General features: G+C 46.8%; 1 protein-coding gene across 2 annotated transcripts in view; it reads right to left on the reverse strand.

Annotated features, from left to right (window-relative positions):
* Positions 1-13193, reverse strand: part of LOC118793087 (F-box/WD repeat-containing protein 7) — an 89507-nt gene that overhangs the window by 23164 nt on the left and 53150 nt on the right. Inside the window, exon 1 of one of the 2 annotated variants that reach the window (XM_036551079.1) lies at positions 3632-3922. The exons of the other annotated variant lie outside the window; for it this stretch is intronic. Within the exon in view, the coding sequence (XP_036406972.1) occupies positions 3632-3670 (39 nt within the window). The 5' untranslated portion in view covers positions 3671-3922. Of the gene's footprint in view, positions 1-3631; positions 3923-13193 lie in introns of those variants that run through there. 2 annotated transcript variants of the gene reach the window in all.

Below are 13193 nucleotides of genomic sequence, written 5' to 3' on the forward strand. Positions count from 1 at the left end.
AGCGTCGGTGGCGTGAAACAGGCAGAGCTCAGTCTCGCAGCAACAAGCTTAGACGGGTTCCAAAGTCAAAGTCTTCATATATTCGGGTCTGTTGTCATTACTCGTAGTAAATATGGAATTACAAGCCACTGGCATAGAGGAAAGACTGAGGCATCATTTTGCCACATTGAGGGCAAGAATAAATATTCTTGACAGCCTCAGATACCATGCCTGGAACTCCACAGATGTCAGTTTTACATAAGGACATCTGGGACGTACGTCTAAAGAGAAGAGACTGTGGATACACAGACCTGGGGACTTGATCAAAGACCCCCCGTCGTGCTGTTTCACTGTATGAAAGTGGAGGGGGTAGGAGGAGATGAGATCTGTCTCAGATCAAGGCCCTAACACATCACTGGAAACTCATTTCCCATGGGAGGACGAGAACATCTCATTAAAACCACAACAGACACCAGGAAGGGAAAAAAAAAAAGAGTTCGCATATACCGGACAGTACCGGAACACAGAGAAGAGGTCTGTTTTCAATATGGCGTAAGAATTTCTGTTATTTACTTGTTGTTCAAATGTTCTTTTCCTGCTAAGGAAGTGGTTTTCTTTTATAAGGTGGTTGGTCAGGATCAGCTTTCCCTTGCCAGTCCCACTTCTCAAGAGCTATGACCTCACTGAAATGGCAGTGCAAAGCTACCCAGAGCAGAGGAGAGAGGGGGAGAGAGAGAGAGAGCACAAGGGAAAGACAAAGGAGGGTGAGAAAGAGAGAGTGAGAAAGCCAGGGAGCGATAGAGAAAGGCGGAGAAAGTGGTAGTGAAAGAGAAAAACCAAGAGGCGGGAGAGAGACAGAGAGAGAGAGAATAATGGACAGAGAGGGACAGAAATGGAGAGAGACAGAGAGACATATGTTCCCAAGTGCTGAGACCCTTGAGCGTACCCATTCGTTCACGTTTCTGGCCGACATGTGGTAACTGTGGAGGTGAGCCCGCAAAGTGCCGTTTGTAAACCGCCCGCCATCCTAACGAGGAATGAAATGACCTCTGCAATCTCTCCCTCTGACAGAGAGGAGACGGGACACACAGGGCACGGCTCGGGAAGGTGCTATCAATACCAGTCTCGCCTCTGTTATTGTCTGCATGACAAATCATTCACCCCTTTCTGACTCGTCTCTGAACAAGGCAACTGTTAATATATAACGGCTAAGTTTTTCCCCTGTTGTAATTCTGCAGTTGACTGACTAAACATGCCAACTCAAACCATGCTCTGTAGAGAGAAGAAAAATGGACAAGCTTATAACTACTATGCATTCTCTTACAAATATGGTAAAATGAATGAATTATGCAAAACTGAGTGCCTGAGAAAGAAAATCATTCCAGCTCTCAGCAGTATTCATTTAAAAGTAGTTAGGTAGTGAATATAGCAGTAAAGTAGCCTGAAATTGCTGTATACACACACAGTATGTATACACATATATATACACATACACACACACAAATGTGTGTGCGCACAAGCATGAGTGAGTAAGTGTGTGTGAGTGAGAGATTACAAAGTCCATGGTTGTATGAAATAGAACATCTCTTCAAAGTATGCTGAATTTGTTGATGGATGCTTCCACCAGCACCACTTGTATTAGTTAACCAAACTAGAAATCAAATTAAACGGTAGTTTGAGACAGAATTTAAAGGCCACTGAACTTTCCTCTGTCTGCTTAACTGAAAATTCAGACGTGAAAAAGCTTTCAGAGCTGGTCATTACGGAATATGAGTGCTTGGTCACAGATGGTTAGGCCATGCAATTTCAGTTAGACAGGGAACGGCAGTGTGCATACAGATCCCTCGGGAAGTAAAATTCATGTAGTCAACAGCATAGGATATAATTTCCCACACTAAATCTGCGCATGCATAGCACTCTGCTGGGAATGTAATTTTTAAACTACGGAGATGAGAAATCACCAGCATGTGAAACCATGATAAACAGCCTGTATTTTTTTCCCCATTTAGACCTAAAATAGGAAATCGTTTATCTGCAAATATACATACGTCCACACTACTCTTTCCTTCCTTGAATCTAGGACGTGGCATGGCTAATGAATTGTAGGTGATCAAGCAATTTGTTTACATAACACGGTGAACAGAATTACTAACAGCTGCGGGTTGGGGAAACGCATTTTCCCGTGGACGTGCGGAAAATGTCTAAACGCGGTGCGTGGAGAGGGGTGGGGAGCGCCTCTGCTACTGTGGCGCTGTATCCCCGCTTTATGTGATCATGGCGAATCGTTTTAAAACACCTTACAGCCTTTCAAATCGGATTCCGGTTCGTCTGGGTGGCAGTAAAAGCATTTGGCTCAAGCCTGTAGGTGTATTAAAGGGAACAATTCGCTTTATTGCGGGAACGTCACACTTGGGAGGGGAGACCATTTTATATCAAGTTGACGAATTCACTTCTTTCACGAAGTTGTGAGAACATGACAATCGCCGCACTAGCACAGAAACTCGTTCAACTCAATGGGAACGCGTCTATCGGAAAAGACACTTGAAAACATACATCATCCTGTAGGTATCAACCATTTTCGTATTCGAAGAACAGCCACAATAATACGGACAGACGCTTCAACAGGCTGCACTGTGCACGCTTTGGGTTCATACTTCCAACGCCACTTCGAAATCGTAAAGGAAAACTGAGCTGACATCTGCGAGACAACTGAAACACTGACCCCCCCCCCCTCCTCTCTCTCTCTCTCTCTCTCACACACACACACACACACACACACGCACATTGTTTCACAAGCTGCAGTTAAATAAGATAATTAACAATAAAGTACATAATCGACTTTTCCCAACCAAAATTCACGACACGGTTCGTGGTGAACACTCGAATAATTACAGCACAATTTTGCATTGGCAAGTGCATCTTTCAGAAGCTTGCTTTGACCGCTTCTGTAAACACCACAAAAACTCGTTACGAGCCCTCCAGTCCGCACCCCATCACATCATATTAAACATATTATAACATCTCTGCAGAGACGTATCGTCCCATGCGAGAGGTGGTGTAGGTGCATCCGTGCAATAAATGCTTAAAACTGCTGATGTGCGGGAGCTCTCGGTGGTACACAGTCGATTGCAGGTGCAGTTACATTGCTACTGTATTTAAAGAAGGAATGACTTGACTGAAACACAAATGTAAAATAAAGCGATTTTAGAAACATCTCTTTAGTATCCCCCCGTTTTGAGCACGAAAGCAATGCCCTTGATGTACGGATTGAAATTCTTGATGCCCTCGCGTTATACGGCAGGGGGAAATAAAACAGTCTACAACGAAAATAACATTGTAATCGCGTACGGAAATGAGAAACGAATTCCTGCGAGTTCTCTTTTCTCCATTTTTCAACAGTGGACAGAGATTTTCAGGTAGCTAGCGCGACACGTCTGCCATTTGAATTAGAATCTGCAATCATCCATTTCACGGGCAGCGAAGTGAATATGCCAGTCTCGGTACAACCACATCACCACCCAAAGCCTTTGACATTTAGACAACGTTAAGCAAGCTACCGACAGTAAAAAAACAAACGAGCTAAAATGCGCTGCGCAGTTAGCTAGCTTAGGTGACCGTCGACACAAAAGACCCAGAAATGCTACCAACTCACTTTATAGAAGATCATCTTTAAAGTGCCGTAGAACCCCATCGTTGTAATCCTGTGCGGTTTTCTTCACTCCCAGTCTCTGAAGCCCCAATATCTGTGCCTGGTAGGTATTCTCTGACAACGCTTGAGCTGTGCACTCTCAGGTAGATTCGACACTATCTCTGATGTGAACATGCTCGGGCACGTCACCGAACTAGGGAGGCGAATTGCAGAGCCGGCAATGAGAGCCTCCGCCGTGACACACACCAACAGAGGCTCGATAACAATTCAGCAGTTCTCTCACAACTGCCAGCCCCCCGAGGACTACGGGAGGATAATAAGGGGAGGGATGGCGAGAAGAAAGCGGAGGTGGTGTCGGAAGGAGGAGGAGGAGGAGGTGGAAGGGGGGGGGCGGTCGGGGAGAAAGGGGAGGATCGCGCTCGCTCCCAAAGCCTCTGCTCAGTCGGTTTCAGCTCGGGGTTCGACTCGCATCTTCCCCGCTGCTGGGGAGGCGAATGGTGCAGTCCAAGCTTCAACAGTATGCGCAGTACATCAATTAAACGAGCAGAGCGCCGGGGAGCGACTGCACATACGCTACGGGGTAGAAACACAGGGAGGAATCCGAAGTATTCTGTACTGATGAAAATGCACCGAACCGAGCCTCGCACTTGTTGGACGCCCCACGCGGAAGCATCACCGCACCCCTCCAACACATTATTTCACTATCATAGTGTTGGTGGCATTTTCACCGTGCTCCGATTTTAAGGCTTTTTCAGTCGTGGATGGATAACATTTACCCCCAAGTAATCACAACAACAAAATTCCAGTTCACCCTTTCACCACGAGACCTTTGTTAAACCCTAAGGGGGGGTTGTATGAGAGGGCATTAGCATTTCTAAAACGTAATTTCCTGCTGTCTTTCCAAGAAACCATCGACAGAGCAATGTTTTCGACACAGCACGTCAGACACATCCGTGCGCAATAATGACAGCTGCGGCAAACTACAGAAAAAGGGCTGCCCGTGCGGTGGCCAATCTTCTCCAGCGGAGATAATAACATCACCAAGTGTCAGAGTCGTCATTCAATATACCACATACGGTATATAATGTATAGCCTAATGTAAACAGAGGGATGGAAAGCCAGCTTGTCTTCCGACAAACCGAGCTTTTTGATGCCACCTTGTGACTCCGATAGATGGTAATTGCTTCTCCTTCAACGTCCGAATTGGTCCCTTTCAACTTGAGGACTGTAACAAACTAGTCACGCGTGCGCTGTATAAGATAAGACACCCAAGTACTCAAAATGGGTTTTGCCGTTTGATTTAAGGTTTCACTTAACTGGTCAGAGCTATGGCTGCAGGAGATGGGAAAATACAAATTAGTGTTGACAGAAGAAAACGCGATTCTTAATGTCGGTTTCGGTGGAAGGAGAGAAATCAAATAAACAAAACGCAAGTATTACACTTGAAGAATACTGAAACGTTTCTTTACAAGTGTTGCGTTTGAAGACCTCATTACTATTCTGACATTTTCCTCAAAGTAATAAAGAAAAGGCCTTTGTTTGGATTATTTATTTATTGGAAAACAAACCTGTCGTGGCACTTAGCTTTGCTTTGCTCATTTAAATAAAGGACACGCGAAAGGAGAAACGCCGGGCGTTTACTTTGATCTGTTCGGACCGAAAGAGAGGGGGGAACTTAAATTATATACCGTCGACCAAAGAACAACGGCAGCCTCCAGGCATGCAATTTACTGAATGTGTCCAGGCTTGTCTGTAAGGGTTAACTGTCAGAATTTTAAACTGCCAGTGCGATCGTTTTCAACAGCGAAAACGGCCACGCAATATGAAGAGTAAACATGGTCCCTGCAGGGAGTATTGTTGCGCTGGTTTCGATTGCATCAATCCTCGCCACACAATCTAGCCCCTTCCATTGGTCAACACTCCGCTGTTTACTCTACAGAGCAAAATCTGCATTTACTGATGTGGCAGGGTAACTAAAACACCGTACAAACCGGTCCTACGGGGGACAAAGTGTCCCCACAGGTGACTGCATTCACAGTGTAAACAAACCGAGGCATTCAGCCACTCAGCACCTGCAAATATCAGAACTCACAGTGTCAGATTGTCGTATAAAGTAAACCTACCGCCTCTGCGTTGAGGCTTTAGGTGTTTCTGAGGATGGGTGCATTACCACTGAGACCTTTTCTCATTCAAAACATCGCCATCTAGGAATGCGCGATCTTGGCTCATTTGCTATTCTGACATTCTCCTGCCCCCCCCCCCCCCCCCCCCCCCAAAAAAAAAAAAAAAAACACTAGACCCCTTGCTTTCCCCAACAAATAATTCAGGAAACTGCAGCTGTTTGTAAATATTAACACACTGCAAGGAGATCTGAATTTACTTACATTGCCTCAGACAGCAGAATTCAAAATATCTATGAATTATGTCATTTTATGCAGGGCTCTTACACACTTCATGAATACAGATGAGAGAGAACAAAACTATGGATTTTTCTTTCTTTGGTAATTAATAATCATCTTAACACACATCCACAAAATCCAAAAATGACCTCGGGGGTGAACAAGAAAATAGTCCACTTCACCCCTATGAAAATCAGCTTTGTTTACTGCAATACAAGAATAGCCTATCCTGTTTCAACAAACAACTGTTTTAACCTTTACACTTCAAATCGTAGCTGTCTGCATTCTAGATGTTTAAATTCTATCTGTGTTAAGTATCACAAACATCCACTGAGAACATTCTGTGCAAGATTAATACTCCACAACAAAGGCAAACAAATCTGAATGGGTCTTCGTGGTGGGGCTAATTAAAGTAGAAAGCATTCTTCTGGTGTTTAACGGTATGCTTTTAAAAAAGTCTGAACAAATCATGAGCGTGTAAAGGTGGCGGCAAAACTGAGCACAATTGTCACGGCCTTCACACTTTGCATTTTTGAATCAGTCACTTGTAAGATACCTGCCCGGCCATGCGGGCATCTCTCTGCTGTCTGCGCACATCTCCCTGCATACACCGGTCCCTTTTCAGAGTGCTGTGTTTGACACACACACACACACACACACGCACGCACACGCAGGATTGGAGTGTACAGAGGGAGGACACACACCGCGCCGCCCCACGCAACGCCCACCGACGTCCCCAGGGAGCCTGCGCCGTGGCTCAGAGGGACAAAGCAGGAAAGTCCCTGGCTTGGCTCCCTCCACAAAGGCCCCAGCACAACATCAGCTCAAACACCAAGAACAGCATGTGCAGCTGAAAAGCCATTTCCATGTCAAAGGAAGCTGCATTAGTGCAACTCATTGTGGGCTCTCATGAGAAGGTTCTCATACAGTTTAAGTTGTTGAGAGCTATAATCCCGGATTTATTTGCATACATTCTGTATAGACGTTGCATATAAACCCTGGGATTGTGTAAAAACTTAAGCGGATAAGCTGATGTACATCAACGTGCAATGCAAATCATCTGTAATGGGCGCGGATCCCTATAATGTGCATAATGTATACAATAACAAAGGGAATGATGTGTACACAGAGTACAAGCCATACATTTTCGCCTGCAGTTTTACGGACAGCCCTCTGAACCACCCGCGAGCGGCATGTCTGGAACATACCGACTGAGTGTCCTTGGTGAACAGAGACTCAACCGTCAGGGGGAAGTTCAAAAGAGAAGCCATCACAGGAGTCATGGGGGGAAAAAAAAAAACCCCAACGAAATCAAAACAAGAACATAAAAATCTCAAGCAGATCATTGCGCTGAACGCACAGGCTGGAAACGGGACGCTGCGCTGCTAAAGCTCACAAAGGCGGGCCAGAAATCACAGGTGTTTCACGTTACTGCGCTACCATCGGGCGATTACTCATTAAGGGGGACTCTCTGAAGTCGTGCAGTAGCGCGGAGGCAGTTGCTGGCTCTGGGAACCCGGCTGCGGGCATCTGGATATTATCAGGCTCTCCGGCGACTCGGCCTTCCTCCGCTCGAGCTTTATGACGAGTAAACATTCGCAAGGGCGGAAGGACAAAAAGAAAAGGCCTCCGTGACCCCTCCCTGATAGTCAACTGAAGACTCTTAATATAGTGCACTCACCTGCTCCCTGGCTTTCAGGAAGGGGGGCTCAGGTGAGCAGGTGTAACACGTGCACGGGCGACCAGACGTTATCCCCCCCCCCTCTGTTGCCATGGAGCTGAGCGCGGTGAGGGGGACAGGGAGGGAGGGGGGGAGTTTTCACCAGATCCCCTCCGGAGACAGTTCCCAACCTTTGTGCAGCCGCCGGAATGCGTGGTATGTGGAAGGGGGCCGGGCCGGGCCCTTTGAAGGATCTGCGAGCCATTGTCGTTAACCTTCCGCTGCGCGGTAACGCGCCAACAGGGGAGGGGGAAGCGGCCGTTTAGGAAACCCACGTGAGCCGCACTTGGGCTTGAAGAGGACGCTTCTGGGAACAGATCAAACTCTACTGCAAATTCCCTTGCTTGAATGGAGCGGAAATGGAATTACAGAAAATAAATGTGGGTGTGGGAATTTGCAAAAGTGTCAGGCCACAGTGTGCTGTGTTTTGTATATCTACATAAACAAAATGCAAATTCATGGCACTAAAGAATATTACCATCAGAGCCAACATAACTACTCTCCGATCATCATCACACGAGTGCTAGTGTGCTTGATGTAGAATGTTATGGACCCTTTTAGGGTCATGACTTAGACACTAACTACAAATCCATAAGCAGGGCTTGTAAAGGATCTTCATGGAAATGGCACCATCCTGTTCTGAATGTACACAAAAATAATAACCCTGAGCTGCAGGTAGACAAATGGCTCCGATTTGTGAGCAAAACACAGTGTGAGGACACACTGTTATACAATAAATAAGGGGGGACACTAGTTTGCACTTTACGCAGCTATACATTTTCATTAATGCTTGGGCTACCCTTTGGGGGGGGGTGCACTGACATGATTCTTAGTAAAACAGAGCAGCTGAAGTGTCAGAATAGAGGGCAGCACAAATAAATGTCATTAATATCCCACCACTAATCTTTTTTCTGAAAACAATTCTACACTCTCCTAAGGCTCACGCGTAGTGCTAATGTCACATAAACACCTGCTATAACAAGAAAAAAAATTCTCAATTAGCCAGTTATGCAGTTCAAACTGAAGGATGTGTGTGTGTGTGTGTGTGTGTGTGTGTGTGTGTGTGTGTATGTGTGTGTGTGTGTGTGTGTGTGTGTGTGTGTATGTGTGTGTGTGTATGTGTGTGTGTGTGTGTGTATATGTGTATGTGCGTGCGTGTGTGTGTGTGTGTGAGAAAGCTGTGTGGGTATTGAATATACGGTATATCACAGACTGACAGTTTTACAGTACATTTCTTCAAACATCACTCCCAGATGTACACTGCACTTCCTGGTGCAGTGCCATTTCCCTCTGAAAGAACGCTTAGTCCTGGCTCAAAGACAAAGATGCCTCCCCCTATCATTCTGAAGACTGCAAGCTTATGCTGAGGTATTAATGGCTACTACCTAGCTCATATTTTTAGCTGAAGTTGTTTATGCACAAATGATATGGCCTGTAATAACACACAGATATGTTTCCCTTTGAGAACAGAACACCTCATTGTTCAATTAGCGCAGTGAAGCCCTTAAATAGCTCAAAGATTTACAAAAATTAAATTACCAGTTAGCTTTATTTACAGCTGAACAGTCAGATGTGGAAACTGTCTATTTTCGGCTGTCTCACACAGTGAAAAAGAAAACAGTAATTTAACAGCTGTACCTGCTTCACATACAGCACCGGGACAGTTAAACAGGCTACTTCCTGCCTTGTCCGCTTGCAGAGCTGGGAAAGGCCTCTTAAACCCATAGACATAGAGGCACTGCTGCTCCATCCTGCTCCATCTCCTGCTCAATCCGATTACGCCATAACCAAGTCAAGCTCATGAAACGCTTCCAACGTGTTACTCCGATACCAGATTTAACAAAAACCCCACCTGCCAATACCACTGTCTGAGTCTGTAACCTCAGGCGTAAAGAAAGGAACAAACAGAAAGCACTTGTTTTAGGTAATCAGATCTTGTGAACAGACACACCGGTGAGAACTTTTGATATGTAGCGCTTCCTGCTAAATTATTCATCTCCTCTGTCAGGTGAGTAACTGACAGTTAGTTGGATTGGGCCGTTCTACAAGCGCCTGGCAGCCGGGTGCTTGTCTGAAGGCCCCGTCAGCCTCAGGGGAGCCCCGCTGCTCGGAGAGACACGGCGGAGACTTGAAACGAAGTGGGCCGGAGCCTGTCAAGAGGCGCCGGTGCGAGAGGGTGCCCAACCTCGCTCGGAACAAAGACCGCGTGACGGGGAACCCGGCTGACAGGAGTCCCGGCAGGCGATGAACTGAACAGACACCTGCGATGCAATATTGCTTTGAATTACTGAGGCGAGGCTAATATTGCGTTCCATTTGTTGTCCATTAACGCTCCGAATCAAAACCGGCCTTTTTTCCCCTCTCCCCACCACCGGCGCGATGCTTCAATTTGATCACACCGCGGAAAGGCTGTTTGGAGTCCACGCTTTGCCGCCTCCCGTAGGTTGGAGACAAACACTCTAGGCCCAACCGGATTTAAGTTTCGAAAGTACGTCCTAGTGCGCAAACAGGAAACGGAAACACTCAGGTGATTTTTTTAATCAACCGATAAATATGGCCGAGATGTTCCTCGTCTCAAAAAGCAGCCGAGGGGGGAAAGCGGCACCGGCGTCGTGGCGCTTTTGAAATGGACGCATTAGCAGGATGTTTACAGTACATCTCCGCCATTTGAGCAGAAGCAGAAACAAAGAAACTAGAGCACGTATGGGGGTGGCCACGCGCTTCCGACGGCCGCACTGTGGGAACAGCCGCTGCGCTCAAGCGGTGATGAAGAGAGATAGGGGTGTTTGTGCAGCTCTTGGTGGTGAGCAAGGCAGAGGACCCAGAGAGCAAAGCACTGTGGGAAATACCACAGTAGCCTGTTAAGAGAGCCATGTGCGGAGTATGCGCTATGCGCTACAAAGACCTGTCCATCTCGTGACTCGGCGCTGGAGCTCACGCTTGCTGTGTATGCGGCTTGTCGCATCACGCCACAGGTCACAGGTTAGGACCCGAGGTTTCAACGGAGGAGCTTTCTTCCTGGTCTGGCCACCGATGTGGAGTCACGGCTGAGAATGTGCCGAGTGGTCTTAATTAGCTTCCCGAGTGGCTCACTAATGGCCATTGCCAGGGTCCCTGGGGGCGTATCCGTTTGAACACAGAGTCCTCCTGAGAGAGCACAGTGCTGGTTTAACAGATGATCCCGGCCTGGGTGTGACTGTGTATGGGAACATGAGGGAGTAAGACGGGTCGGAAAGCATCCATTTGACCTGTACAGTCGCATCCAATAGACAAACAGCAAATTGATCCAGATTAACCCCTGTGGCCTCGCTTGTCATGGTTCTCAACAGAAAAAAGGGGTACCGTGCACACCATCCTATCCAGCAAACCCCCCCTCCCCCCCCGTGCGGTATTCTCTCTATACACAAACCTGAGCGATGCATTCGTACCAGTTCTGCTTCAGCGGAGCTTTCACCGTCGCGGATGAGGGAACATACCAGATGGCGAAATGCCTCCCGTCTTTGATGCATGTAGCCATTTAGCCACTTCAGCTGCTGGATTGCGCACATTCTTGTAATTGCTTTGTATCTCTGCTCGCGTTATCTGCGCTGCTCCATGGGAGAATTGTGGGAGAGCTCGGTCCGGAAGGAGCGCTTCAGAAGTAAAGATACTGTAATGTGGGGGAGAGGAGAGTGAATTGCACCCAGAGGCCCCTGGCTGACAGATAGAGAGCCCTGCTGCTGGAACAACGGCCACCTATTTCCACTGGTGACAAGCAGGTGGACAGACAACGCCTGGGGAGATCAGGAAGGCTGTCAGAATGGCATGAAACAGGGGTTCCCAAAGTGCACCCCCCCCCACTCAAGAGAGTGCAGAGTGCAACCCCCCAAGGCCAAGCTCTAAAGCCAATATTCAGTTCAAACTCACAGTCCCTATAAAACACCTTTGTCCTTTCAAAAAAAATTACTGGCACCTTGCATGTGTTACCTGCTACTCTACCTTTAATAAGACATGGGCACTAGCTACCTAACGAGCCAATGGATATCCATTTCTCTAAATGTTAAGGTAACGAGATGAAATGATTTGGGTCCCATGACTGGATCTGTCAACCACTGGTGCATGTCTGATGAGCACAATTTGTGCTACAGCTTCTATGTGCAGAATTTCTAACATCTGGTTTAAAGAAGTATATTAGGACATTATTATATTATGAACATCAGTCCCTTACTGATTGAAAGTACACATTTTGAAGGTGAAGTAAATAAAATGTTTGGTTGTACACTTAAGTTAGCTTCATGGGTTTATTTTTTTTCTTTTGTGACCGTCCACCCAATGCAGGCTCCCCAAATTTGCCCACCATCACCAAAACCTTGGGAATCCCTGGTATAAAAGATGACTGAAAAAGCTTAATCTGAGATCAGACCCTCAGTGCTGGATTTCTCTTCTATCCAATCATTTATCAGTGACTAATCTGACATCACCTTGGAGGGACTGATTTTACCTCTATTCCAAACATGATTGATGGTCCATTACATCTATGTGGATAATACAAATAAAACAGTTAATAAGGCAGTATCCATCATGTAGGTGCAGTTATGGTGATTGGTGCAGTGGTACCTGCAGTGTCTATAATAAACCGAGGCGTCGAACGCAGGCTAGCTGCTCGTGGTGTTGAAATAAGGTATATGAAAGGGCTCTTGTGGCATGGGAGAAAACAGACACCCCTGTGACTTCTGGGAAATGTATTCCCCAGTGCTTGGCACCAGGGAGGCATTATGCGATCGCAAACGTGTCACGATAACAGCGTGATCTAAAACACAGCTAACCTTTACAAATGAAATATTGTGCCCAAAATAAGATGCGCTGAAACACGCGATCTCCCCCTCGTGTTTTTCCTTTCAGAGCGGTGTGTAAAAGTGGATATGGACGTGTCTGGGTAGAGTAGCTGCTTCTTCGTCGCACAGACCCCACGAATCAAGAAAGGTGAAAGGTGAAATTACAGTCTGAATTAGGTCTGGCTGTTTTGGGCGGGGGGGGGGGGGGGGGGGGGGGGGGGGGGGAGTGCATCGCCGTGTGGCGATACTCAGCGTTTCTCACGCCGCCTGTATTTGCGTGGAGTCCTGGGAGATAGCGGTTCAGCCTCGCGAAGATTACCGGGCCCTCAGAGAGACCCCGGCGACAACAGCGTGTTTACACCCGTGAAACAAAGATATCGGCCTCTCTGTAGTGCTGGAAACAATCCGTGCTCTTGTGTTACTTTTTATGTGGTATCAATCATTTTTATCTGTACACTGCTACAAATTACAGATCTTTACGGGAGAAAATATGGGAATGGAACACGAGTTTAACGACGGCCCGGGGAAAAAAGAAGGCATTGATAAAAAGCGATAATCCATTCAGCTTGATCTCGGAGAGCAGTTTTAGAGAAAACACTCTGGTAGCAAAATCCCTCACACATTCTAAACAA

This window comes from Megalops cyprinoides, chromosome 18, assembly GCF_013368585.1.
Source record: "Megalops cyprinoides isolate fMegCyp1 chromosome 18, fMegCyp1.pri, whole genome shotgun sequence".
NCBI lineage: Eukaryota > Metazoa > Chordata > Actinopteri > Elopiformes > Megalopidae > Megalops > Megalops cyprinoides.